Source organism: Hippoglossus hippoglossus, chromosome 11 (genome assembly GCF_009819705.1).
Source record: "Hippoglossus hippoglossus isolate fHipHip1 chromosome 11, fHipHip1.pri, whole genome shotgun sequence".
Taxonomy (NCBI): domain Eukaryota; kingdom Metazoa; phylum Chordata; class Actinopteri; order Pleuronectiformes; family Pleuronectidae; genus Hippoglossus; species Hippoglossus hippoglossus.
The window spans coordinates 30,472-57,500 of NC_047161.1; the positions used below are offsets into that span (position 1 = coordinate 30,472).

The following is a 27,029-nucleotide window of genomic DNA, read 5'->3' on the forward strand; positions in this document are numbered from 1 at the left end:
CGCACACACACAAACACTTCATTATACACACACCCAGTAGCACACTGACTTTAGTTTACATACAGTTAAACATTACATTTGGTTTGTGTGTGTGTGTGTGTGTGTGTGTGTGTGTGTGTATTTGTGTGTGTTTGTGGACGTCTTCAGAAACAAATTAAAACTGAATGATTAAAATGATAAATAACATTAACATAAGACATTAGATTAATATTTGACATCACATTGTTATAGACGATATTATATTGTTATATGGGTCTAATGTTTTTCTTCTGTAGATTCTCTTTAAGATTAAAACTGAGACGCTGTTGCCACCATGTGGACACCTCGGCTAGTGGTTTCACTCACCTTATTAAATTAGTAAAAATGTAACCTTTCCTCATTTAATCAACTTAACTGAACTTTTTGACTTTAAATCAACTGTTTGATTAAAATCACTTCTGGCGGAACCTTTGAAGAGCGGACACTGTTTCCTGTCGGTCTCTTTCACTGTGGGACTTGTTTACACTCTGGATGGAAACATGTCCGGGGACCAGATCACCTTCACGCCGACCCGCGGCTCCCCGCCCCGGGATCCCGGAGCCGCGGAGCTGTCGGAGATGGAGACTCTGCGGATATTCGTGAACCAGCGGCTCACGGCGGTGGTCGAAGACATCCTGGCGGTGTTCGGTAGAACCGTGGCCCGGTACCGGGAGCAGATCGACCGCCAGCAGCAGCAGCTGGACGGACTGAAGTCCGAGGAGGGCGCATGGATCTGGGCAGCAGGTCAGGACTTAACCCGGGTCAAAGAACCGACGGTTATTATTATTATTATTGTTATCTTTCCTGCTAATTTAGATTAGCTGATGCGGCTGCCATGGTAACTGACCATTGACTTCCTTCAGCTGATTATCAGCTGATCACTGATCGCACGTCCACTGAATGTGAACAGCTGAGAAGTCTCACTGTCAGAAACCTGCTGACGTCACTTCCTGGTTCCATGATGAATCAGTTTGATTGATTGATTCTTCTGCTCCTTAGACCCTCAGTGCGCCCCCTCATGGATCAAAGCGTGTCCTGACGAGCAGCTGGAACAGCTGGTTCAGACCGATGGTGCTGAGGAGGGGGGCCCCGAAACCTCGGGCCCTCTCATTAAATGTGAAGCTGAAGGCGGAGAAGGTGGTGACGGAGCCTCTGACTCTGACACAGAGGACAGCAAAGAGTACTGGAGACCAGAGGAGTCAACAGGTCAAAGGTCACCACAGCAGCAGGACGAAGCGTCACTCCCACCTCTGTTCAGCTGTAAAGTTTGCGGGGAGTCGTTTGAGAATAGGGGTTACGTGGGCACGCACACTGTGGCGCACCCTAGAGACTGCGGCGTGTGTGGGAAACATCTGGAGCGCCCAGAGAACCTGAAGCCCCACCTGCGGGGCCTCAGAGACACGTCATTCCACTGCAATGTCTGCGGACAGAGCTTCACGCAGCGTGGGAACCTCAGGACGCACATGAGGATCCACTCTGGCGAGAGGCCGTTCGGTTGCACCGTCTGCGGAAAGAGCTTTGGCAGGAGGGCGACACTAGTGCGGCACATCCGCAGCCACACGGGCGAGAAGCCGTTCAGCTGCTCGTACTGCGGCCGCAGTTTTGTTGAGAAGGGAAACCTGACGGTGCACCTGCGGACGCATACCGGAGAGCGGCCGTACTGGTGCTCCGTCTGCGGCCGACGCTTCAGTCAGCTGTCCTGCTTCCAGAAACACCCGTGTCAGAGGAGAGGCCTCAGCCCTACATGAACCGTGACATGCGACACGTGTCATAACTCTGAACATGGAGGAGCTGACAATATCAAACATGGAGAAAGGGAATACGATTTAAAATGCACAAAAATAATTTAAAAAATAACATTTGAGAGTGAACATTGTGTCATGTTTAAAAACAAAGATAAAATCAGTTACTGCAGTTTTAAATACTTTTACTTCAAAGTTCAGAGAACTTCACCATTCATCATTTAACAATAAAGAAAAGTATGAAAACACTGAATAAAAGTCACTGATGCAGTTTAACATTTATCATCAATGACACATACACATAAAACAGCTCATCTTTCATTTTATGTAACTTAACATATTATTATATCAATATATATCATAGTAAAAAAATCTTTTCTTAAATAAAAAAGTCAAAGACGTGATGATGTAGTAGCTCTGCTCCTCCAGCAGGAGGCAGTGACGTATCCCAGCTGCACACTGAGCATGCGCAGGGACATGAACCCGGAAGTGTGAGAGGTAAACATGTCGAAGATCCAGATGTTGCAGCTGCTCATCACGCAGCGACTCAGCGCGGCCGCGGAGGAAATCTTCGGAGTGTTCGGGAGAACCATCGCCGAGTACGAGGAGGAAATCTCCCGCTCCAAGCTGGAGATCGACCGCCAGAGGAGGCTGCTGGATCTGAGCAGGAAGCCCCGGGTCTCGGTGCAGCTCAGCGGCGGAGGTGAGTGGATGTGTCCGTTCTGTCGGTCCTGACCGGAGTGTGAGCACCGGCTCCCGGAGTCTCCGTTTCCCGGTGCTCACACTCCGGGACGCATTTTAACGTGTGGAACATCAATGACGGTTGTTTCTAATAGTTTCATGTTGAAAACTGACTCTAAATCCATTTCTTCTTCTTCTTCTTCTTCTTCTTCTTCTTCTTCTTTCTTCTTCTTCTTCCTCCTCCTCTTATTTCTTCTACTCTTTCTTCTTCTTCATCTTCTTCTACTCTTCCTCCTCTTTCTTCTTCTTCTTCTTCCTCCTCTTTCTTCTTCTTCTCTTCCTCCTCTTTCTTCTTCTTCTTCTTATTCCTCTTCCTCCTCTTCTTCTTCCTCTTCCTCCTCTTCTTCTTCTTCTTCTTCTTCTCCTTCTTCTTCTTCTTCTTCTTCTCCTCCTCCTCCTCCTCCTCCTCCTCAGCTCTTTGTGAGCAGCAGGATTGGAGGTTCAGTGTCGACCTGAACGAGATGAAGTCTCCTCAGATCAAAGAGGAGGACGAGGAGTCGTGGTCCACTCAGCAGGAGGAGACGCAGCAGACGATGCAGCAGAATGACGTGAAGCTGTTCCAGAGCGACGGAACCGAGGAGGAGGTCAACAACCACACGACTCCGTCAATGTTCCAGAGACAGGAGGAGGAGGAGGAGGAGGAGGAGGAGGACCCTCAGCCAGGGACGTCAGTAGAGGACGAAGATCTGAGCTCGGCTCAGCCGGACCTGGATGCTCCGCTGTCCGAGGTCGTGGACTCGTACATCTGCACCATTTGTGGCCGTGCGTTCGCTCAGCGCGGCCACTGGGCCAAACACGTGCAGGTGCACCGGAAAGTCGAGAGCAAAGTGGACAAGTCCTACACGTGTGACATTTGCGGGAAGAGGCTAACGCGGTTCGACGGTTATCAGAAGCACCTGAGGATCCACACGGGCGAGAAGCCGTACTGCTGCGACGAGTGCGGCCGCAGGTTCAGCGACAACTCCAACTACAAGCGACACATTCGCACACACGCTGGAGCGAAGACGCAGCAGAGCTGAGGCGTCTCGACTGTGACAAACTTTTTCATCATGTCACATGAAAAGTTTCAAAAAATGTTTTGAGAGAAACATCAAGAAAACGTTTCAGTCGATAAATGAAAAGATAATATATGTTTTTCAGGAAAAGACTAAGATTTTCTTTCAGTCTCCTCCGACGTTTTATTTTCACTCCGGATCTGTTTGTTATAACCCTATATCGTAAGTATTATTTCAGATCATCACAGTGATCCAATGATTCATATATTTATTACATCAGTTACTGTAAGAACCTTTATTTACAGTGTACTGTGTTGAATGCTTTTCAAAATAGAAGCCCTTATTCAAACTTGGAGGAGACTGAAAACTGAACATCTCAACGTTTCTCTTCTTTAATCAGTTTGGACGACGTTTGACATGTAAATAAATCAAAAGTTTTCATATTTATTAACGTGGACCAAGAGACACATTCTTATTTTTATAACTGAAATAATTAAACATTAAAACATAATCATCAGTGTTTGTTTATTAAAGCCTGTGATCAATAAAGATTTTTTATTTTCTCTGAGTCACATTTATGATTTTAACTTTAACAGAACCACAGCTGCCTCTAGTGAACTATGTTCCCTCTAGAACACTGAGAACATCTGCAGCAAGTCTAGCAGAGGTTCCCAAAGAAAATCTCTGATGCAGCTTTTTAAAGTTGTGGAACAGACTCGATATCAGAGAAGTTTGTTCAGTAAACGTCTTTAAAAGAAAACGTAAGATATTTCTCTTTACTTCAGACTTTAACTAGATCTTACACTCCTGTGCTCCTATATTTTTTTGAATGTCATTTTACATGTTCTTATGTTTCTTAAAATCTATTCTCATTTTGAGTTACATGGTTTTATATTTATCATCTATATTGTATTTAAAGCACTTCGAGCTGCTTTTTTTTTGTATGAAAGGTGCTGTACAAAAAACTTAATTTAAAAAACTTTCACTCCGTGACGAGACATTTACTGACAATGAGCGTTTATTTACACTGAGAAAATTTCTACTGAAGATTTTTATGTTAAATGTGAATGTGTTCTATGTGAATCTGAAAACTCTCAAATCTCACGTTCGGCTCAGCTGTGAACGCATCACATCATGAAAAAGGGTCTGATCAATTCACTTTCCAGACCGTCAGAAAACTAAATATTTTGACAGGGTGAGAGACGTACAGAAAAGTCCTAAAGACATTTGGGCATCCATCAGTTTCTGCTGCCCACCTGAAATTTATTCAGACAATAAAAACTCTTCAAGAACTCATGGACACACCAGAGACTGAAACAGTTTTCAGTCCTGATTTGAAGTCCTGACATGTTTCTGACACGTTTTGATGTTCTCAGTTATTTGTTGATGTGTTCAGTTCCATCAGCCTCTATTGTACTTGTGTCCTGGGAGAGGATCCTCACATGTGACTCTGAGCTTTATTCACTGTTCATAAAGTTTCTCTGGTAGTTTTACTCTTGTTGAGTTAAGAACAGAGGAAGTTGCTCCTTGTTAACATCTATGATACAAACTGGAATTTGTGAATGAGACAAATAAAATGTGATTGATTATTGATGTTCCTCACATGTTCTGCAGGTTTTGTATGTTAGAACAAATGTCTGAGTCAGTGTCTCTGGACATGTTCTGGATCTTCTCCTGCAGCCTCCTAGTAACATGTGTGTAACATGTCAGAGTGAGTCCATGTGAGGAAACAGCAGGACAATGTGTGGAAGCTTCCCAGAGAGCGAGTGGACGTGTTGATGAGGTTTCTAACACGTGACGGACGTGAAACTGGAAGAACACAAACATCTCAGGATGAAGAAGAGGAGCCGTACACGTAGAAGACGAAGACGTCAACTTGGAAACACGAGGAGGTTCCAGATCTTTTGGTGATGAGGGCCGACGCCGGTGTGGATGAGCTGTAAACAACAACACTGATCTTTCCACAGCAGAGTTTATACGTCATGTCCGGCCTCCTGCTGCTCTACAGGCTCCGCCCCTCGCCTGGATGTTCCCCAGATGTTCCTGTGTGAACGAGTCGGACCCAACAACCTGCTGCTTCACAAACACTGACTACACAACATGTCAGGATGATATTTTGCAGAGTTCATGTGTGTAAACACGCTCCCTTCACTGGTTACCAGTAGCTGCCCACATCCAGGACATGGTCAAACCTTACACCCCAGCCCGTCCACTCCGCATCGGCCAATCAGCTGGATAAAAAGGATATGTAATGTAAAACAGACTTTATCAGAGAATCCAGGACTCTCCCTCACAGCCCCTGGGCCCCCAGAGGTCCCAACATCTCCTGGAGCTAAGGACCAGGACCCCTGAGACCCTCAGCATCTTCTGGATATGAATGAGAACGTCAGCTGTTTCCTGTTTGTCACTTCAGAATAAGAGCCTCAGATATAAGTATTGTTCCACTGTGGCCTTTATACACATTGATTATTAACAGCAGTAAAGTGAAATTATTACATTGTCATTCTGGTCGTCAGAAAAACCTTTTATAATACAAAGTGTTTTTTTTCCACAGCACCCGGAGAGAAATGTCTCCTGAATAACAAGCGACGAGTTGTCACGCCATCGACCAGCAGATTTAATTCTACTCCATGTTTATCATGGATGTTTGAATTCAGACGTTGGAATGACCACAAACACAAACGTCAGTTTTATCTAAATTATCAGAGAATTCATGATTCATTTCATATGTTCTTATCTTAGTGAAACTCGAAGATCCAGAGATTAATAATGTGATCAAATCTTTGTTTTGGTTTTTAAAGCCGCTCAGATGAAAAGTTTAAGTTTTAAAATCCTGTTCACTGAACTAAAACCCGATGGAGTCAAATAGGATTTTCTCTTCTCATGTGAACAGTCGATAATTAATACTGTCATCACTGATTTCAGATTAAACACGTTAAACTACGGTTGTGTTGACTGCCCAAAATGATGTTTATTGCTTATTTTCTTATTTTAAACATGACAAAAAACATTCAGTAAAACTTTATTAACTGACTCAACTTCATTTCGTGAAAACGAACAAACCTCGGTCATTTGTCTCTGGACTTCAGAACGTCAGGTTGTCTTGACAACGGGACGTCACTTTAGAAACCAGGAGAGAGAAAATGCTTCGAAGAAAAGATCAAACTTTACAAAAGTTTCTTTTCTCAACTAATTTTGTCGAAGCTGATTTATGAAAAAATCTGCTCTGAGGTTAAAGAGACAACTTAAATCGTTTGAGGTAAATTAGTAATTAACAAGGATCAATTAAACTAATTTAACAAAAATGAATTGAATGAAGCACGTTTGATCTCACTTCTCTTTCTCTCGTTGACATGTTGATTCATTAAACTCTTTCAAACTTCAGAAACGATGATGTCGCTCATTTTTTTCCAGTTTTTCTTTCATTTTCACGTTTTCAGAAACAAACAACTTTATTTGAGAGTATTTTTCTCTGTTTGAACACAAATTGTTTGATTGATGTCCTGGAGAAACGTTCTTGCGGTCGTGGATTCAGGTCACGTCCGGCCGCCGCAGTCTGACTCTTGGTGACTCTTGTCTGACTGCGGCGAGCGGAGACGGTAGATCGGCTCTCTCGTCACGTCAGGGCTGAATCATCAATGTCCTTCACTGCTGGAATGTTTCCTGTCGATGTTTATCGATGCTCAGTGCCGTTCTGTTCATGACTCGATCCAGTGGTTATGAAGCACTGAGGCGGTGGCGGCGCTGGCCCTTGTCTCAGCGGCAGGAAAATCACCACAACTAAAGAGTCACAATAAGGGGCCACAGGAAGCTCTGATGAGTCCTCTGTGGCTTTCGTCCCATCAACGCTCTTGTTTTGTCATGTGGCAGCAGCGTGTCGGGTGTTTCACTCAGAGAGGATGGCAGCAACCATCATGGCACCACCTCCTCTCACAGTTTCAGTAGTTGTATTTTCCCACCTCTGTTGCTGATGCCGCTGTGTTTGGCAGGAACAAGGGTTTAGGCGGGACTTGAGGTTTGAGCGAAGCCGTTCTCCGGACGATCGCTGCCCGCTGCACGTGTGGCCCCTCGGTGTAACTGTGCTGCCGCGTCAGGCAGGTGCTGGCGACCGACGGCCGCTGGCTCTCACAGTGGTTTCTGGCCGGGGGGCCATTGCTGCTGCTGTTGGTGTTCATCCTGGCTAGAAAGTTAGCATGCTGTGCCCCCCGCTGGTTGAAGCTGTGGTGACGGGGAACAGCAACTCCCCCACTGCCCATTTTGATTAGCGAGTGGCGTTGGGAGTGGTGGCGTGCCACAGAGACACTGCTTCCTCCAAATCTCTCTGGGATCCCCTTTGGCTGGAGCGGTGTGGAGGAGGAGGAAGAGGAGGCAGAAGGAATGGATGTGGAGGAAGTAGGATTGTTAGAGGATGAAGAGGAGGAAGAAGAGGAGGTGGCGAAGGAGGAGGCAGAATTTTGGGAGGGTGCGTCCAAACGTTTGGGAAGGGCGTCCCTCGGCAGCGCGGCGGTGCTGTTGTACAACGCACATTCAGTCTCTGGGATCTTCTGCTGGTGGTGACGACAACCTCCACAGTTGCTGTTGATGCAGTGGTGGTTGCTATGGTGATGGCTGTGGTTGTAGTGGTGGGTGTGCGTCTGGTGACCCTGATCAAGGGGATGATGTTGCCCCCCAGAGGACGACGGCCCAGGAAACAGCGAGGACGAGGAGATGGAGGTGAGGACCTTGATGCCACCGGTGCCTGACGCACTGACCTCGTGGATGTGTTTGAGCAGCTCGTCAAGCGCCGACACGTCCACCACCGTCTGTGCAAGAGACAGCTGCGAATGGTGATGATGGTAGACTCTGCCTTCTGATCCTCCCTCTCCTCCCCCACCTCCTCCTCCTCCTCTTGCTGTCACTGCTCGCTCCTCATTCAAGGTGTCTCTCTCCTCAGGGAGGTGCAGCGATGTTGAAGAAGTGCCGGTTCCGTGGGCTGCTCCATTGCTCAGACTGTTGCCATGGTGATGTGAGTAGGGAAACACCTGCGGTGTGAAAGAGTTTCCGACGACGGCCATAAAACCCAGACTGGATCCAGACTTGGGGTTTTTGGCCATTGTGTTGTTGAAGTATTGGTTCTTCTCGTACTGATGCTGCTGCAGCGCCTTCATGTTCTTGATGGGCAGCTGGGGGGTGGAGTCTGGCGTGGGCAGACCGGACAGCTCACCATCCGTCTGCGACAAAGACTGAAGAGAAGTTAGCCCAGAGGTTACAAATCAAATTAAAGACGTCGTGACATCATGAGGAAACATGAAAATGTTACCTGTTGAACATCAACATGTTAGCATTTTAAAGCCTGGTCACATGACTGAAGACTCCTGTAGCAGTTTACCCTTTGCTTTATGCTAAGCTAAGCTTATCACATCTGTATTGAACACAGACATGGGACTGATATTTATCTTCTTGCTCTTGATGTTGAAGATGATTCAGTTTCTCTGATATGTTGTTTCAACAGATTGATGAAGATTTTATTTTAACGCTCTGTCGTCACCTGTCTCACCTGCGACACGTTGAGCTCAGGGTCTCCCAGCGACAGGCCCTGGTGTCCGGGGCTGTGCAAATGAGGTTCGGAGCGTCCGTTCGGGATAAAGGAGCTGTACATCTTTGGAGTTGACACGTCCAGTTTGTCTTCCTGTGGGACAATGGAAAAAAAGAAGAAGAATGAGAGCAGGCGAAACCAGGTTTCGTTCATCTTGCCCTTGTCCACTCACTCACCTTCGGCGCTCCCTCCAGCAGACCGTTGAGCTTGGCGAGAGATCGTAGCGACAGAGCGTGAGGCAGTGACATCTCAGGGTCTTTTCCTAGCCGCCGTGCCCGGTGAGCGGCACTGCGTCCGCAGTAGCATGACATCATAAAGCCTGACAAGATGGCGCCCAAGAAGAAAGCCACCAACACGCAAGCAATCAGGAGTGTATAGTGGACGTTAGCTGCGGCGCGTTGGTCCATATCTGGAAGACGATGAACACCTGGAGACACAGGATGAGTAAAATCAATCAAATAAATCTGTTTCTAATTTAGTCAAAGACAAATTTATATTTTAGAATCAAACTGTGAACAATATTAAACATAAAATATGTCTCTTGATTTCAACTCTTCACCTAAGGAATGTGTGTGTATGTCTCTGTGTGTGTGTGTGTGTTTGTGTGTGTGACCCTAACAAGATATAGTAGATCCATTATCTTCATTTATTTATTTGGGAGTTGTCCAAAAATTATATAATATTATAATAGAACCCTCTCGTCTCATCATGATCATCTTCTTCTCCATCAGCAATAAAACCACTTATAATTGGACGCTATCGAGGTCGTTACTCAGCAGCAGAATAGACTCTACTTCCTGTAACAATTTGTAACGTAGAGCTCACAGAAGAATCACCATCATTTACATGAACAGAAATTGTTGCATGAAACGTAGCCCCCACGCTGCAGCATGACGACGGGTTTATGTCATGACACTATGTTGAAAACATGAAGGGGCGCACTCCGTGGGTTAGTTTTGTACACAGAACTCCCTCTCCCATGATTCTCTGCAGCTGAAATCAAACAAAAACCAAAGGAGCTTCTTACCGAAGGCGGAGTCAACTCCGGACTCTTGGTTTCGTGTCATAACGAAAACGTCACCTGCAAAAAATTAAATAAATAAAAAAACTGCCAGAAAATATGTCATTGATCTTATTGTGTAGTTAAATGTCTGTATCAGACGTGTAGTTCTCTCACCCTGGCAGCCGTCATCGAGGAGCGAGTGGTCGCCCTCGATATCCTGCTCAAACCCCGACCTGAGGAAACACGGGAATAGAACATGGAGCGAAGAACCAGACACAGACTCTCAGTCCGGTTGCCAGGGGTTACCGCTGTTTGGGATTTAATTGATATGTATCCACGGTGACCAGAGTCAAGACAATGCTAATTACATTATGTCACATCCGTCATCTCCAGCTCATTGTTCAGTGTGCAGACACTCAGAGGTCGACCGAGGAGACAGACGACTAATTAGAGGAGGTTGAAACCCGACCAATCAGGAGACACATAGTGACAAACGGCGGCCATTATGCACGAATTCTCATCCACTGCGTCTCCGCAGCAGGAAAAGTGAAGTGGCGTTCAGGCCAGTGCGTCTCCAGTAAATGAAGCCATTTAATTTCTCGTGGCGTCTCCGCCTAAGAGTTTGTTTAACGTGTCCACTGACGTTTCCCTCCAACCTTCAGACAATTCAGAGACGAGTCAGAAACAAGTCCTAGATGAATCAAGAGACTTCATTTAAAGTTTTTATAGATTCATGTTTTTAAAAACCCTTTGAAGGTAATTTGACTTCTCGTCAACATACATCAACATGTCTTAAAAACATACAGAGTCTTGGGCCTGATTCAAACCCCTGGATCATCTGGTGGCGTTGGGGTGGACATCCGTGGCTGGGGGAGCACGGCGCTTCTCCCTCCAGCTTGCTATCCTCAGGTGGGGGAGCAGAGACCATGGTGGGTATAAGGCAGGTGATCGACCAGCGTCAGTGGAATACAGCGAGTGGATCACTGAGAAAAGGAACATTCTACTTCTCGGTAAGCACCAGACTTTGTGGACTTTTAAATGAGACTGACTTGGACTGTGGTGATGTCATGGCGAGTGCGTGGAAGGAACCAGCGGTGCCTTGAGGCGAGGCAGAAACTATGCTAAGTTATTTAGCTGCGACTCGTGTGGTGGATTTAATCTGTGGTCCATCAGTAAACACGTTCACAGTCGACAGACGTGATAACATCTGTTTTTTATTTCAACTCTGACTTTAATTATTTTCTACATTTGAACATGTTTTTTATCAATCAAATTTTATTCATATAGCCCATATTGACAAATCACAATTTGTCTTATATAATGAGATGATTTCCTCTCGTCAGTAAACCCTCCTCATCTGTTACATCCTCCGCCCACTCACTCACTCGCTCAATATTTATCTCCCTCACCACTCATTCTCTCTCCATTGGCAGCGTGGGATGAGCTGTGAGTCAGGACAAACTGAGACGAACAGGATGAGGCCGCAGCGACAGCAAGCGGCTGTAGATCCTGCACCTGAACGCCTTGTTCATGTGGCGGGAGCAACTCGGGCGAGGAGACAGACATAGACTCCGGAGGTTATAAAATACAACTTATATTCATGTTCTGAAGCTGCACAAGGAGGCAGGAGACGACAGCGTGCAAACAGGAGGTTTCAGTTTAACACAGAACACGATGAAGATTTAACAGTTTGTTTTAATGTGCTGTCGTCACTTCAGTTATAAAGAAACGAGACAGATGTGAATCATCAATCTGTCCAAGGAAACTTCTTCACTTCAACTCTGACACTTTAGATCTTTAAGACGTTTTCTCAGCTTCATTTCTTTAGGTTGATTTTCTTCTCTCTGGTCGAAGGTTCTTAACAGAGCAGCTCTCATCGCAGATCCCACTTCCTCTCTCCTCTTCATCACTCGTCTTCGCTCGGCTTCTTCCTTTTCACCTCTTGCATCATATCTTTGTTTAATTTCTCGTCTCGTTTTTTATCTACACGCACTCGTCCTGTCCGGTTTAATCTACATCTCTTGTTTAAAATGTCAGCTCTAGTTTTCTATAGTTTCCTGTGAGTTTACCAGCTGAAGTGAGACGTTCAAAGGGAAACAAAGTGATCATCAGATCCGTTGACAGCGAGGACGAGGAAAAGAGCGATGACTGAAATCAGGATTTCTTCTCTACAGCAGGACTTTACAAACGGAGAAACTGGAACATCTCATTTAATTGTGCATGTGTTGGATTGTTTCTGTAAAACACAAACTTTTCACAGCTGAAGCCTCAGATCAACATTTTAATTCTTTAAACTGTTGGGAAATGTTTAAAGAATGGTCTTAAGGTCTCGACCAAACTAGTAAGTACCTTGCTTTATTAGTTTGCTGTAAAACGTTTGCTGTAATTTGGCGCTATACAATTGAAATTTAATAGAATTAAGATATCTTCAGATAAACAGGACTGTGGATTATTTAACTCGTCAAACTGAGAATTTTATTTCTTCAGCTGCAACAGTTTCATGATGTTTGAGAGTAAAATCTTTATCTAAACTCCACTTTCCTCCGTTTCATCCCTCCATCATCAGCATCGTCCTCTCCTTCACTTCTCAGATTCATTCAGAAAATCAGGTCATTATTGATTATAGATTATTATTTCTCCTCCTGTGTTTCTATGATTCACTGAGACAAACTCCTGAATGATCTCAAACTATTTATACCACAGTGTGCACGTGCACATACACTCCACTCCTGCATTTTAACATGAGTTGACTTTATGTCTTCACATCCATCTTTTTACTTTGGCAGCCAGCGTGAAAGGCATCGTGGATTTACATCTTCAACATATACGACATTTCGCTCACCGCAGCAGATTTATGATCAGAGTTGTCAGAGCTTTATTACCTGTCAGATGGATGAGGAAGTGACAGGAAGAAAGAGAGAGAGAGAGGGGAGGTGATACGTACTTGAAACCCGGCGCCATGTTGGCACAACTCCCGGTCCGCAGCCAGATGCAGTATGGGTCACGAGAGGCCAGACAGGCTCTGCAGACACAAACGTTTCACATTTCTTTTTCATTTAAAAACATCTGTTGTGTTTATATATTTCAGTTAGCTGCAATGTTTACCTTTACCATTAGGTGTCACTAAATCCCACGGACTGAACCATTAATATAATAATCATAAAAGACATCGTCATCACGTACATGTTGATATTTATAACACATGATCTGCAGTGCCACCTTGAGGACAGTTTTATCATATTATCATTTGTATCTAACATGAAAACAATTCTTATCTCACACACACACACACACACACACACACACACACACACACACACACACACACACACACACACACACACACACACACACACACACACACACACACACACACACACACACACACACACGTTTTGGTCGACTGTGTGCACAACCTAAACCTGATTCTAACCCTAACAACACTTATACCTTGAATTTGTGAGGACCAAACAAAATGTCATCACAATGATGGTATTGAACAAAAAAAGACAGACGCTCTGCTGCTCGACAACAATCCAGGGAAAAAAAACAGAGTGACACATCACCACTCAAGAGCATCTTTGAGAAACTTTGTCTGTTGTGGAGTCACAGCTGTTGCAACCTCATTAACACCAGTCTGATCAGTGTGTGTGTGTGTGTGTGTGTGTGTGTGTGTGTGTGTGTGTGTGTGTGTGTGAGTGAGTGATGAACGACCTCTAATTTGGGCGGCAAGCTCAGCTCTGTTCAGTCTAATGACGTCTATAAATAAAACTCTTTTGTTATCATATTTAACTTTTCAGACACACCCTATTGATTATGTTTCCAAATCAAGTGTCACATTTTTAAGTTTAGTTAAAATTTATGGAGTTTTATTTACAGAACAAACAAAATCAGTGAGCTTGTCTGAACATCGGTATTTCAGAGGCAGGTGCAGAGTGTTAGGGTTCGATCCAGATGTGGTTTTACTGGACCTGAAAACGTTTCCTCACTTTTTACACGGCCCGTGTTGAGGACAGCGACTTAGCGGTGTTCTGATCACACAGCTGCTGAAGGCGACGAACAAAGCATGATGGTCTTTATCCAGCTCCAGTCCCAGAACCCTCCTGTCCTCCTGATCCTGAACGTTACACCTGGATAACCACAGGAAGGAAGGAGAATACTTTTGTCTAAAAACGGATAATTCTGCAGCTCACGTAGACGTCAGTACGAGAGGATACAAGTCTCACTTGGACGGGTTGTAAACGTCGATGTCTTCCAGCAGCTTGGAGCCGAAGCTGTCGTTGGGATGCATGCTCGCCAAAACCTTTAGGACTCGTCCGTCGTCTGAGCCGAGGAACATGACAATGCGGTCTTTAAAGGGACCGGCCAAAACATCCACAACGATCTGAGTCAACTTGGACCTGAGACAGAGAAAAAAAAGACAAATAGTTTGAAACATTTCAAACTTTGTTACAAACATAAATATTAGTTCAAATGTTAAACGACTTAATGATTAATTTAACGATTTAACAGACCTGAAAAGACTTTACAACACTTCTGATGATCAAAAACAGCAAACTGTTTCATCTTACGTCATGTGATTGACAAATCAACGTTTTGCTGGTTGATGTGTTTCGTCACAATTCGAGTCGGGTTTGAGGCCGGTCTGTTTTCCTGCGTGTTACCTGCTGGACGTGCGGGTGAAGCAAGGCCGGTCGTTGAGGGAGGGAACAGCTTCGTCCATCAGAGGATACGACTTGATGAAAGTTAGTGTCTCATCTGGAAACTGAACAGACGACTTGTATTCTGCAGCCGAACCGTCGCCTGCACACACACCAGGTCTGAAAAACAAAAACATGTCACGTCATATGTGCTCTTCTTCTTTTTAAACATCTTTGTGTTCGTCAGCGATCTTAAGTCTGTGATTTGATGATTTGTTTTATGCTGATGACGCAATGCTCTCACCTCGGTCTGGGAACCTGCTCATCAGGAATCGGTGTCCAGGATGAGTCGCTGGTCCTCTGCTCCTTGAATTTTCCATTGAAGACTTTCTCGATGTCGTCCATGTAAAACGCACAAACTGCAGATCCAGGGATACTGACAAGAGAAAATCATCGTTCATCTTTCTGAGCTGAGTGAAGATGTTAAATAACGTCAGTATGACGAGAAACATCAACTGATACATGATGTCAAACTATGACATAAAAAACATCATGCCTTTGGCCACTAGGTGTCACCAGCACAGAGACATAACAGCCAGGAGCAGATTCTCTCTCGCGCGCACACACACACACACACACACCTGTTGGCCTGAGTGGTGAAGACTCCAACCACAGCAGGTCTCTGGTTGATCTGCAGAACGTTGGTGAGTGACTGAAGAACGTCGAAGTAGAAGAACGAATCTCCAGGAACCGAACAGTTCAGACGAGCCTGAGAAAACACACACACACACACACACACACACACACACACACACACACACACACACACACAGAGAGAGAGAGAGAGAGAGAGAGAGAGAGATCAGTGTAGCTGAGAGTCATTCAGTTCCTGTTGCCGTGGAAACCAGAGTTTGATTGTCACCTTGAGGAAAGACGTCCAGTATCTCTCCAGAACTCGGGGAGATCCTCCATTATCATTCTTACAAACACGAGCAACGCGAGAAAACACCACCTGACCAACAAGAGGAGGAGTTTAATCATACAGAGTTCGGGTATCAACAGGTGTTGTCATGGAGACAACAACATACTGACGTAACGACTGAACGTCATCATGTTTGTTTCATTTACACTCAAGAGTTATTATGATCACACCTTTCCCAGAGCTGTGTACTCCACCGCCATCTCACTCAGGAAGAAGTAGACATAGTTTCCGTAGTCAATGGCGTGCAGGAAGTGAGGCTCTGTGTGTGGGGGGGGGGGTCGTTCTTTTAGTTTATTCTGATCATGTAACCTCATGTGTCATGGCTTAGTAATAATAATAATAAAACACCTCGGAGCCACTTGGAGTCGTACTTGACGGTCCTGAGGACGGGTCGGTCGTCTCCCAGGCTCCTGTAGATGACGGCATCGCTCGCCAGGAAGTCCGTCATGGTGGCCGAGTAGAAGTCGCCCCCTGAGGAAACAGTCACATGATCAACTTCACGCTGAAACACTGAATTTCAGGTTCGTCTGTTTACTTAGTGAGATTAAACTGAACTCAGGTTAAACATAAAACACAGGAAGTGACATGATGACTCCGTCTTTGACAGTAGTTGTAGGTGCGTTCGACTTGATGCATCGCTGATTTAACACAATGCATGATGGTCCTAACAGAATGCATGCTGGTTAGAATTCTTGTCCGACTTCATTCAGCGCTGCAAAACGTCACCCAGTCACGTGACCTTAAAACATGGCTGGAGTGAGCCGGCCGAAGTAAGACAGATGTTCTCCTGCAGAGCCGCCTCTGTGCCGATGTCGGCTGCATCCTCCAACGGCCATGCAGACGTTTTTTTTAAATCCTCATGTTTTTGAACAAAGAACAACAAAGTTGACTGAGAACTTTGTTTCAGCTGAAAATGTGAAATTTCACTACAGTGAGTAAATACAAAGACTAAGTCAGGAGATGAAATTCATCACATCGACTCTGGAGAGAAATAAACAAAGAGAAAGTTTTTTCTTCTTCATTAATCAGCACATTAGAAACATTAAATAATACACATGAAATAACAGAACAGATACACACTGCCAGTGCTTATATAGCTTCACAAAAATATATATATATTTATATTTATTACAAGGGTAAGAGGTAGATAATGTCCCTGTATATAATCTTTTTATTTTTTTGTGTACAAAAAGGAGGGTTTCTCTTTTTACACCTTAAATGTGCTGATATACGGAGCAGAAAACAAATCTGAATTATTAGCATAAAAACACAAGACAAGTCATGCCTGTGAGCCTTCAGCCAATCAGAGCAGAGCTATGACGTACTGGAGGAGAGAAACTGAACGGTCTGACTACCGCCGGCTCGCTCTCCTTCATCTGTTAAGGACACGTGACCTATTGATGTTTTGCAGCGATGGATGAAGTCGGACAAAAATTCTACCCAGCATGCATTGTGTTAACTCAGCGCTGCATTAAGTCGAACACACCTATAGTGACATGTTCAACACAGAAATTGACAAGTTCAACACAGGAAGTGACAAGTTCAACACAGGAAGTCACAAGTTTAACACAGGAAGTGAAAAGTTGAAAAAGGAAGTGAAAAGTTTTGTTTATTCTGAATTAGCGAAATGATCAGATCCACTTCTAATCTGGACTCATAGTTCAGCTTATTGTTTTCATCTTCACATGATTAACCATCAACACGTCGATACAGAAAACCACATCAGTACAAACAGCTTAAACACGATAACATGTTAATACGTCAACACATGGACTCACCTGCGAACAGTCCCACGTTGGACTGATGAGACTCGAAGGGACAGCGGGCCTGTCCCACCACATCCTCCCCCACCTGGTCCAACGACGTCATCTGACAGAGATGACGGGGAAGCAGAATGAACAACTTCCTGTTTCTCAACAACTGCGTTAAAATCAGTGAATCATAAAACTTCTTCATAACATCAGCTGATTATTATTCACCGTCGCAACACCAATCCTTATCAGATATTATCAATCAATCAGTGGCGGCTGGTAAATACAAGACAGAAGTCTGTATAAAATGTTAAACATAAATATATAATAATATTTAACTGGTACAATGCTCCTGGTCGACTGTCAGCACCTGTGAACATTCAATATAAGTTGTTTTCAAACTGTATTTGGTTCATTTTGGCCTAAATACATTAACTTCCTGGTTCAGGTACATGACCTGAGGCTGCTCTTTAATTGGTTGTTGCAGATTTTCCACAGGAAGCAGCTCTCTGCGCACCGGACACTCCCATTTAGATTACATTTTTTTAATGTGATTGGTCGACCCTGACTGGTTAAGATATGAGACTTCAGGTGGAACTGTGGTAAATCCAGAGATTTCTTTACAAAAACACAACAACAAATAAACAGGATGAAGGATCTTGGTCAGGAGAAACAGACGTGATAACTGGATGTGGTTTTAATGTCTTTTACTCCTTCACGGCAGATATGATCAACTACAATGATTTATTTTCTGTTATAGTTAGTTTATAATAATAATGACACAGGAAACCCAGGGACCTGAGCTGATGTGATGCTAACAGTCAGATCATTTCACAGAATTGATAAGGTCAAAGGTCAGCCGTGTGACCTCAGAGTAGAAACGTTTTAAACATTAAAGTGAAGTTTAGGATCAAACAGATTGAAATGATTTATAAAGTCACTTTTAATTTAACCTCCTGTTCAGATTTCAACAGTAAAACAAAGCTTCTTCTCCTCTCTGATCCAAAACTGAAGCTGAACACTCCTCGTCTTGTTTTTCCATCGCCGCAGATTTCTAAGAGCACGAAGCTTCAGCCTAACAGGGTCAGAGGCTGTCAATCAAACCAGCCGGCAGCAAGTCACAATAAAGTTTCAGTCCTGTCAAAATAAAAGTGTCCAACTCTCAGAGTCTGTTTTCATCCCGACCAGTCAGGATGTGTGCCCGTGTGTCTATATGTCTGTGTGTGTGTGTGTGTGTGTGTGTGTGTGTGTGTGTGTGTGTGTGTGTGTGTGTGTGTGTGTGTGTGTGTGTGTGACTGAGTGTGTGTGCGTGTGTCTATGTCTGTGTGTTTGCGTGTGTGTGTGTGTCTGTGTGTGATTGAGTGTGTGTGAGTGTGTCTGTCTGTGTGTTTGTGTGTGTGTGTGTGTATCTGTGTGTGAGTGTGTGTATCTGTGTGTGTGTGTGTGTGTGTGTGTCTATGAATGTGTGTGTGTGTGTGTGTGTGTGTGTGTATGTGTGTGTGTCTATGAATGTCTGTGTGTGTGTGTGTGTGACTGAGTGTGTGTGTGTATGTGTGTGTCTATGAATGTGTGTGTGTCTGTGTGTGACTGAGTGTGTGTGAGTGTGTCTGTCTGTGTGTTGTACCTTGTAATTTCGACAGGTGGGGTGGAAAGCGTTGGTACCGCAGGTGAAAAGTGTTTCGTCGTTTCTTGGCACCAGAACTTTAACGTAGTTGTAACATTCGTCCTGAAACAAACACACAAGAGCAGAAGTGATCAGTTTATAATCAGTTGACGAACAGACCTGATATTTATTGAGTTTCTTTCAGATGCAGATTCATGACACAAACGTTAACATCAGAAAAACAAACATTGTAAACTCACGCTGTTCTTCCCTCGCACCGTACACTTGCTCACGTCTTTAGATTTCCACGTCAGCTTCTGAAACATAGAGGAAGAACTGAATACGACCAGATGCCATCATCATCATCATTATCATCTTCATCGTCACAACTATAATTATAAATTAGATTTGAATAAACAAACAAACATATGTACACAAAGGTCTGTAGACCTATGTCAGAACATAATTTAGTCACATCATTACTTTTATTTCTTAATTATTTTAATCTGTAAGTGTGGTGGCAACTTCTATTGTATAATAATACACACATAACATTGTCTCTCGGAAAGTTCAATTCTACCACCTGCAGGTGGGCTCACCCCACACAGCCAGCTAGTGTGACGTGTATAGAATGAGCACAGAGCAGCAGGTTCCTTAGATTCTTATACAATCAGAAGCTCCTCCCTGCGAGGAGCAAAAGGTATTCTTCAGCCTCTTGATCTCTGACCAGGTTGGGCAGAGTTCCTGTCTCAGATCTCCGTCCCAGATTCCGACCCTGGTGTGACTTCTGGTGTGAGACAATCTGTCTCCGACATCCCCTATCTTCATTTACAACATCAAAAGACCCCAGTCCTGTATACAATGCAGAGCTCCCCTCACCCATCTCTATCAGACACACTAAGTAACCCCTGCAGTGAAGCATTTGCTAAGACACACATGTGAGGGCCATAAACACTTATAGTCCCCTCTGCAACTCTTGTAAGTCACAGAAACACATTTGCTATCTACTTCTTCTAAATACATATCTGTTCTTCTATTAAACATTACACAAATGCAAAATCTGCCAATACATAAGTTTATAGTTATATGATTTCAACTTTAATTTAGTTTTTCCTGTCAGCAGCAGGTCAGAGGTTTGGCTCGTGTTATAAATAAAGTTAGATTTAAAAAAACAAAACATGTTCAGTCCATCTTTCTTCTGATTTAGATTAATTCTGTCCCAACTTCCTGTGACTAACTCGACTCTTCCAGCATTAAACTGGTTAATGAAACGTTATTTAACCAGGACGGCTCATGGAGACTGAGAGGTCAGAGGTCAGGGGGTTAATAATAGTAATAATGATACGATTTTTGATGTGTGCTTCTTTAATTTATGTGATAGAAATATTTTTATGAAAAAACAACAAATGTTTCTCATCTATGACGTCACTCACCAGCTGAGGAATCAACTGGTCCGCTGCCATCGTCAGATTCACCGCAAACACGTGATCCCTGAGGATATTAAAGAACATATCAGTGCTCCATGTTCAGAAGTGTGTGTGTGTGTGTGTGTGTGTGTGTGTGTGTGTGTGTGTGTGTGTGTGTGTGTGTGTGTGTGTGTGTGTTGACCTGGCAGCGATGTACAACATGTGGTTGAGGCGTAACATCCTCTGAAAGTCGAGGCCCAGACGCAGTGTCTCGTTGTCCCGAAGTAAACCCTGAAAACTTGGATAATGATACGACTCTGCAGAGACACAATCAATCAATCAGAGACCACATGGAATATTACTAACGATGAATTTCCAACATGATCTGATGAGACAGCTGAGGATACCGTTCAAAAGTTTGGGGTCACCCAGACAATTTCGTGTTTTCCATGAAAACTCACACTTTTATTTATCAAATGAGTTGCAAAATGAATAGAAAATAAAGTCAAGACATTGACAAGGTTAGAAATAATGATTTTTATTTGAAATATTAATTTTGTTCTTCAAACTTTGCTTTCGTCAAAGAATGCTCCATTTGCAGCAGTTCCAGCATTGCAGACCTTTGGCATTCTGGCTGTTAATGTGTTGAGGTAATCTGTAGAAATTTCCCCCCACGCTTCCTGAAGCCCCTCCCACAAGTGGGATTGGCTTGATGGGCACTTCCTGGTACCATACGGTCAAGCTGCTCCCACAACAGCTCAATGGGGTTGAGATCTGGTGGCTGCGCTGGCCACTCCATTACAGACAGCAGACCAGCTGCCTGCTTCTTCCCTAAAGAGTTCTTGCATAATGTGGAGGTGTGCTTTGGGTCATTGTCCTGTTGTAGGAGGGAACTGGCTCCAATCAAGCACTGTCCACAGGGGATGGCATGGCGTTGCAAAATGGAGTGATAGCCTTCCTTATTTAAAATCCCTTTTACCTTGTACAAATCTCCCACTTTACCAGCACCAAAGCAGCCCCAGACCATTACATGACCTCCACCATGCTTGACAGATGGCGTCAGGCACTCTTCCAGCATCTTCTCACCTGTTCTGCGTCTCACAAATGTTCTTCTGTGTGATCCAAACACCTCAAACTTTGATTCGTCTGTCCATAACACTGTTTTCCAATCTTCCTCTGTCCAATGTCTGTGTTCTTTTGCCCATATCAATCTTTTCTTTTTATTGGCCAGTCTCAGATATGGCTTTTTCTTTGCCACTCTGCCTAGAAGGCCAGCATCCCGGAGTCGCCTCTTCACTGTAGACGTTGACACTGGCGTTTTGCGGGTACCATTTAAAGAAGCTGCCAGTTGAGGACCTGTGAGGCGTCTATTTCTCAAACTAGAGACTCTAATATACTTGTCTTCTTGCTGAGTTGTGCACCGGGGCCTCCCACTTCTCTTTCTACTCTGGTTAGAGCCCGTTTGTGCTGTTCTCTGAAGGGAGTAGTACACACCGTTGTAGGACATTTTCAGTTTCTTCGCAATTTCTCGCATGGAATAGCCTTCATTTCTAAGAACAAGAATAGACCGGCGAGTTTCACATGAAAGTTCTCTTCTTCTGGCCATTTTGAGAGTATAATCGAACCCACACATGTGATGCTCCAGATACTCAACTAGCTCAAAGGAAGGCCAGTTCTATAGCTTCTCTCACCAGCAAAACAGTTTTCAGCTGTGCTAACATAATTGCTCAAGGGTTTTCAAGGGTTTTCTAATCATCCATTAGTCTTCTAAGGCGATGAGCAAACACAATGTACCATTAGACCACTGGAGTGATAGTTGCTGGAAATGGGCCTCGATACACCTATGTAGATATTTCATTAAAAACCAGACGTTTCCACCTAGAATAGTCATTTACCACATTAACAATGTATAGAGTGTATTTCTGATTAATTTAATGTTATCTTCATTGAAAAAAACAGTGCTTTTCTTTGAAAAATAAGGAAATTTCTAAGTGACCCCAAACTATTGAACGGTAGTGTATATGACTAGGATCTGTATCAGTTTAAATAATCATCCACACTAACACGCCTGAAAACACATCACGTGACCACTCACATGCACAAGTGTGCACGTGTTGGTGTAACCAGTTTGAATAATATCTGGGCCCTGAACTAAGAAGCAGGATTTGTGGTCAGGTTAACTTCCGGTTTAAGAGTTTTCAGCTCTACGAAGCTCGTTCACTTGTTTTCGTGGTAAATCACCATGGTAACTAATGATGAACAGCTGACCTGCTCCAGGTTAGGTTGGAGATAAGAGATCAAACAGTATAAAGCTCCGCCCACTGACCAATCCCTTCCTTTGAACCATGACATCATGTTCTTAGAGGATCCGTGGAGCTGGTGTGGATGGTTCGAGTCTCTGAGGAGGACCAGGGTCTTCAGAGACCCACAAGATCCTTTGAGCTCCTCTGATGAGCTTCTGAAAGATCTAGATTCTCCTCAGAGGATGAACCTCTGTCAGCTGCTGGAGCCCAACAGAACCAGCCTGACCCGTAAAGTGCTCCCAGTACCACAGACTGCATCTTCTTCATTTACTGATACTTAGGGGGCTGATCCCTAACCCACAACAGGGTCCGTAACACTTTGCTTCTCCGTGTTGTGTTCTGGGAGCTGAGGCTGATGCTGGTTGTTTTATTCTGGAAGGAGGTCATGTGACAGGAGACCAATCAGTGAAGGTTACGTCATGACAGAAAAGAACCAATCAGCAAGCAGCTGTGAGCATCATAGTTTCCAAATGTCTCAGTTTCTGTTCGTCTAAAACGCAGCCCCGGAGTTTCCAAACTAAAACTGATCAGCGTTTACAAACTTCTCTGTTTTATCGTCCCTAAAACGCCAGAGTTGCGTGGGTGTCTCATGTTCATTGCCCAATCAGACGAATACTCACGATCCGAGATGACCACGTTAATTGGCTCCAGGTCTTTGGGGAAATTCGTGGACAAAGCTGCCTCGGACAGGAAACAGGAAGTGAGGATGAGCAGCGGCATCAGGGGCAGTGGTCGCCATGGTGACGACCAATCAAATGGGGACATTTTATCAGAGGTTGAGGAGGGGAGGGTGGGGGTGGGGGGGTATGATGTCAGCAGCTCATGGTGGGCGTCGGCTGTGACAACAGAACGAGACAAGAATTAATAATGACACACACACAACACAAAGACAGACAACACAGATGTGAGGACCAGCAATAATCTCATAATGATGGTATTGAACCAAAATTACCCTGATAACGAAGGACACACACACACACACACACACACACACACACACACACACACACACACACACACACACACACACACACACACACCACAGGTGAAGCCTCCAGTCAGGGGATGTGCAGGTGCTGTAGTGACATCACAGGAAGTCGTCACTGCAGCACGAGGCTCAAACAGGAAGTAAGATGGCGGGGGTGCCCCCCCTTAGACGTCCTGTAACACAAACACAAATAAAGTTTCAACACCAACTACGAAAACACATCACGCTGCCCCCTACTGATTGTCTGTGGAAACTACACTTTCAAGAAGGTGTGTGTGCTAGTGTGTGCATGTGTGTCAACGTGTGTGTGTGTGTGTGTATGTCAGTGCATGTGGGTTTGTGTCAGTGTGATCGTGTGTTCTTCTTTGAGGACGTTAGCTAACCTTTCCCAACAAGTTAATGGAGCAATTAAGACAAACGGCATCCAATTCGATGTGACGTCCTCTAACGAGGTCGAGCAGTGGAGGATCATGGGGCATTAATGTGACACATGACAGTCAACACTTTTATGAGAGGAGGAGACGTTTCTAAACTCTATAATCAATAAAACTGCATCATCAGTGACATGTCTTGCGCCTTAACACATTACACTTCACTTCCTGTCCCCATCCCCATGGCAACAAAAAGACCATTCAACGAGCTCCATGCTCGTTAACCTTCTCTTCCTCCTCTTCATCTTCATTCCTCCCCATCTTTTCCTCTGAAGCTACTGACGATCGCTATTATTTCTTTCTTTTCTTTCATCGATTCTAATTTTTAGGCGTTCATGAAAACTCGTCCGCGGCCACGTTAACATTCTAATGAACCGTACACACGCTCCACTGCTCCTCTTTCCTCCTCATCTCTCTTTTCTTTTGTCTGCAAAAGATTTTTTCACTAAACTTTTCATAACATTTTTTTATGTAAAAGTCTCTGAGCAGAAGACTACAATGAATCATTTCTTGAATAAAAATCATCCACAAATTATTTAAAATCATAAAAAAAAAACAGACGTCATGTTGTTTTGTTAGGGTTGGTCTGTTCTTTATTTATTCATCTATTCTCTCGGTTTCCTTCTTCTTTATCGATTTATTGATCTGATACTTTTCTGCATCAGTTTTAAACTGATGAAGCCGCTGTCGTCTCCTCATCTTCATTATGTTTCTCTCCCGTCGTCGCTCTGCTTCATCTCTGGCGTAAGAAGTGTGTTCAACATGACACTGACAGGTGACGCCACCCACAGGCAACCAAATGAAACACACCGTTATGTTGATTAAACGTCAGATTTCTGCAAACGTCTGAGCTCCTTGCCGCTCGTCACCGACGTCAGTTTTGAAGGTTGATTCCTATGAGAGTGGGCGGAGCCGGAATGTGACACACCTGTGACCTCACCTTTGGTCACCTGACACAGTTACAATAACGTCAAACATCTGCACGAACAAAGTGAACAGATGTGTTGTTGCCATGACAATGGCAGTGATAAAATCACATGAGCGACTGATAATGTTGGATGTCAGAGGTCACATGATACAAACAAGAGGAACCTAATTGGTTTCTGGAGGTCAGAGGTCGCAGCTGAATAAAATACACACAAACAACACTCAGAACGGATCTGAGGTAAACGAGGTCAGTTCTCCTCGCCGTAGCGTCGGGTCAAAGAGGTCAGCTGATCTACAATGCAGCAATTTACCGTTGTCTAAGGGGGCGGGGTCAGATTAGTTATGGTGGAACAATGTTACCCTTAAATTTCATCCTCTTCTTAACATTAAGAACATCCCCAAAAAACTTCAAACGTTCAAATGTTGTTTTATTTCATCTTCACTGTTTTTACAGATATACACCTGTGACATCAGAGTGACATTAAAGCTGGGTTAGTGTAGACTCAGTGTTCAATCACTCCTGAGAACATTTTGTCGTGATCAGTCCCGGCGACACCACAAAAGAATAACGTTCATCATGACGTGACAGCGAGCGGCAGAGGAAACAGATCAGAGACGACTGGATTACACCGGATTATACAGAGCAGATTATCCTGCACTGTGTGTGTGTCTCAGAATTGGCTGTATGTAGACAGTGTGTGTCTGTACACAAACATTGTGTGTGTGCATTTAAAGTGCATTTGTCGTGGTTTAACATGATCCTCTGAGTGTGCGCGTGTGTGTGTGTGTGTGTGGGGGGGGGGGGGGGGGGGGGGGGGGGGTTACGTGGACAACTGCACTTTTCTCAGAAATATCTTTTGTCTTTTTCTCACTCTTACACTTTAAATTGATCAGAGTATAAAACTGTATTTCCTGTATTTTATATTTCATATTTTAAATACTTTGTATGTTTTACATTTTATAAACTTTACATTTTATAATCGTATTTCATGGAGAGATAAGAAGATAAACCCCCGTCTTAAGTTTGAAGTTTGAACCTGGTTTGATTCGGTTTCATCTTCAGTTTCTAGAATCAAACCAGGTTCAAACTTCATGTTGTCGCTATGTTGGTTTTACAGACGGGGGTTTATCTTCTCATCTCTCTATGGACCTATTTTCAGGAACCTGACTGAGAGCATTTGATGTTTTGGTGACAGGATGAGTCGGAGCATCTGGAAACAGAGAGATTGAGATGTACTTCCCTTATCCTTCCCTTTAAAAGGGCCCATATTTTACACCTTGCTGGGAATTAATGTGAGGTATTGGTTCCCTAAGATGATGTATCAGTGGTTTAAAGTGGACAAACTGCTGCAGTGTGTATTTCCATGTCCTCTATCCTGCCTCTCTGGAGCTGCAGCCCTGCCTCTTGAGCCCCTCCTCTGATTGGCTGACTGCACTTTGACTGACACGCGACCAGGCCTATCACCGGTCTCAGACAGCTATAGAAAACCAGCCACATGTTCACAGTCGTTACAACCGGATGTTTCTGAACGGAAAGTTACACCGTCCTCATGTTTGTTCAAGTTTTAGTAGGACAGTCGGCCAATGTAGGAGTAACGTCCCGAGTCACAGTACGGAGTTTCAATACGGAGATTCAGTCCTGAGTAACGTAGACTTTACTCCGTACTGAGCACAGCGTCACGGCACGTCAGAAGAAATAAAGCGTAACCGCTGGTCTTGAACAGAAACGTTCTCAGTAGGAATGTGCACAGACACATTCTCTTCCTACATCCCTCCACGCTGCAGTGTTTCTCCAGTGTTGTTTGTTGTGGTTAGCCTGTGGTAGCTAACAAGCTGCTAGCTCAGCAGCAAGTCTGCTTGGTGTCGCGCTCGGTGTGGAGGTGGAGGTGGAGGCTGGACTGGTACCGGCTGGGTGGGGCTGAGA

At 44.2% G+C, this 27,029-nt stretch overlaps 3 protein-coding genes across 9 annotated transcripts in view; 2 read left to right on the forward strand and 1 right to left on the reverse strand.

The window, feature by feature from the left end:
- Positions 1–449: 449 nt before the first annotated feature.
- Positions 450–1,858, forward strand: LOC117770814 (zinc finger protein 2-like). The gene is made up of 5 exons (XM_034600561.1): positions 450–762; positions 1,018–1,454; positions 1,539–1,560; positions 1,599–1,645; positions 1,709–1,858. The coding sequence occupies exons 1-4, from the start codon at positions 519–521 to the stop codon at positions 1,625–1,627; spliced, it is 732 nt and encodes a 243-aa protein (XP_034456452.1). The 5' UTR covers positions 450–518; the 3' UTR covers positions 1,628–1,645; positions 1,709–1,858.
- Positions 1,859–2,234: 376 nt separating this feature from the next.
- On the forward strand, positions 2,235–4,294 carry LOC117770812 (zinc finger protein 3 homolog). The gene is made up of 3 exons (XM_034600559.1): positions 2,235–2,463; positions 2,916–3,503; positions 3,821–4,294. The coding sequence occupies exons 1-3, from the start codon at positions 2,265–2,267 to the stop codon at positions 3,865–3,867; spliced, it is 834 nt and encodes a 277-aa protein (XP_034456450.1). The 5' UTR covers positions 2,235–2,264; the 3' UTR covers positions 3,868–4,294.
- A 2,993-nt stretch (positions 4,295–7,287) lies between these two features.
- LOC117770786 (semaphorin-6D-like) overlaps positions 7,288–27,029 on the reverse strand; it is a 34,449-nt gene continuing 14,707 nt past the window's right edge. For 2 of the 7 annotated variants that reach the window (XM_034600502.1, XM_034600503.1), the window contains exons 2-22: positions 23,800–23,920; positions 23,380–23,603; positions 20,659–20,773; positions 20,484–20,541; positions 19,311–19,367; positions 19,072–19,173; positions 17,475–17,565; positions 16,045–16,167; positions 15,867–15,955; positions 15,637–15,726; positions 15,356–15,483; positions 15,019–15,150; positions 14,739–14,894; positions 14,301–14,474; positions 14,064–14,204; positions 13,019–13,096; positions 10,249–10,307; positions 10,099–10,152; positions 9,248–9,498; positions 9,029–9,164; positions 7,288–8,732 (exon numbers count right to left, since the gene is read on the reverse strand). In XM_034600502.1, the coding sequence (XP_034456393.1) occupies positions 7,435–8,732; positions 9,029–9,164; positions 9,248–9,498; positions 10,099–10,152; positions 10,249–10,307; positions 13,019–13,096; positions 14,064–14,204; positions 14,301–14,474; positions 14,739–14,894; positions 15,019–15,150; positions 15,356–15,483; positions 15,637–15,726; positions 15,867–15,955; positions 16,045–16,167; positions 17,475–17,565; positions 19,072–19,173; positions 19,311–19,367; positions 20,484–20,541; positions 20,659–20,773; positions 23,380–23,524 (3,477 nt within the window). In that variant the 5' untranslated portion in view covers positions 23,525–23,603; positions 23,800–23,920 and the 3' untranslated portion in view covers positions 7,288–7,434. Of the gene's footprint in view, positions 8,733–9,023; positions 9,165–9,247; positions 9,499–10,098; positions 10,153–10,248; positions 10,308–13,018; positions 13,097–14,063; positions 14,205–14,300; positions 14,475–14,738; positions 14,895–15,018; positions 15,151–15,355; positions 15,484–15,636; positions 15,727–15,866; positions 15,956–16,044; positions 16,168–17,474; positions 17,566–19,071; positions 19,174–19,310; positions 19,368–20,483; positions 20,542–20,658; positions 20,774–23,379; positions 23,604–23,799; positions 23,921–27,029 lie in introns of all 7 variants that reach the window. The other 5 variants (XM_034600507.1, XM_034600501.1, XM_034600505.1 and 2 more) reach the window with 5 other exon arrangements.

What these genes read in the sequence shown, in the direction of transcription:
- LOC117770814 (XM_034600561.1), top strand. Translation starts at nt 519, where the DNA reads ATGTCCGGGGACCAGATCACCTTCACGCCGACCCGCGGCTCCCCGCCC. An exon ending in CGCATGGATCTGGGCAGCAG is followed by an intron (nt 763 to 1,017) that starts GTCAGGACTTAA and finishes TCTGCTCCTTAG; the next exon opens with ACCCTCAGTGCGCCCCCTCA. An exon ending in CAGGAGGGCGACACTAGTGC is followed by an intron (nt 1,561 to 1,598) that starts GGCACATCCGCA and finishes AAGCCGTTCAGC; the next exon opens with TGCTCGTACTGCGGCCGCAG.
- LOC117770812 (XM_034600559.1), top strand. Translation starts at nt 2,265, where the DNA reads ATGTCGAAGATCCAGATGTTGCAGCTGCTCATCACGCAGCGACTCAGC. An exon ending in GGTGCAGCTCAGCGGCGGAG is followed by an intron (nt 2,464 to 2,915) that starts GTGAGTGGATGT and finishes CCTCCTCCTCAG; the next exon opens with CTCTTTGTGAGCAGCAGGAT. An exon ending in TCGCACACACGCTGGAGCGA is followed by an intron (nt 3,504 to 3,820) that starts AGACGCAGCAGA and finishes TGTTGAATGCTT; the next exon opens with TTCAAAATAGAAGCCCTTAT.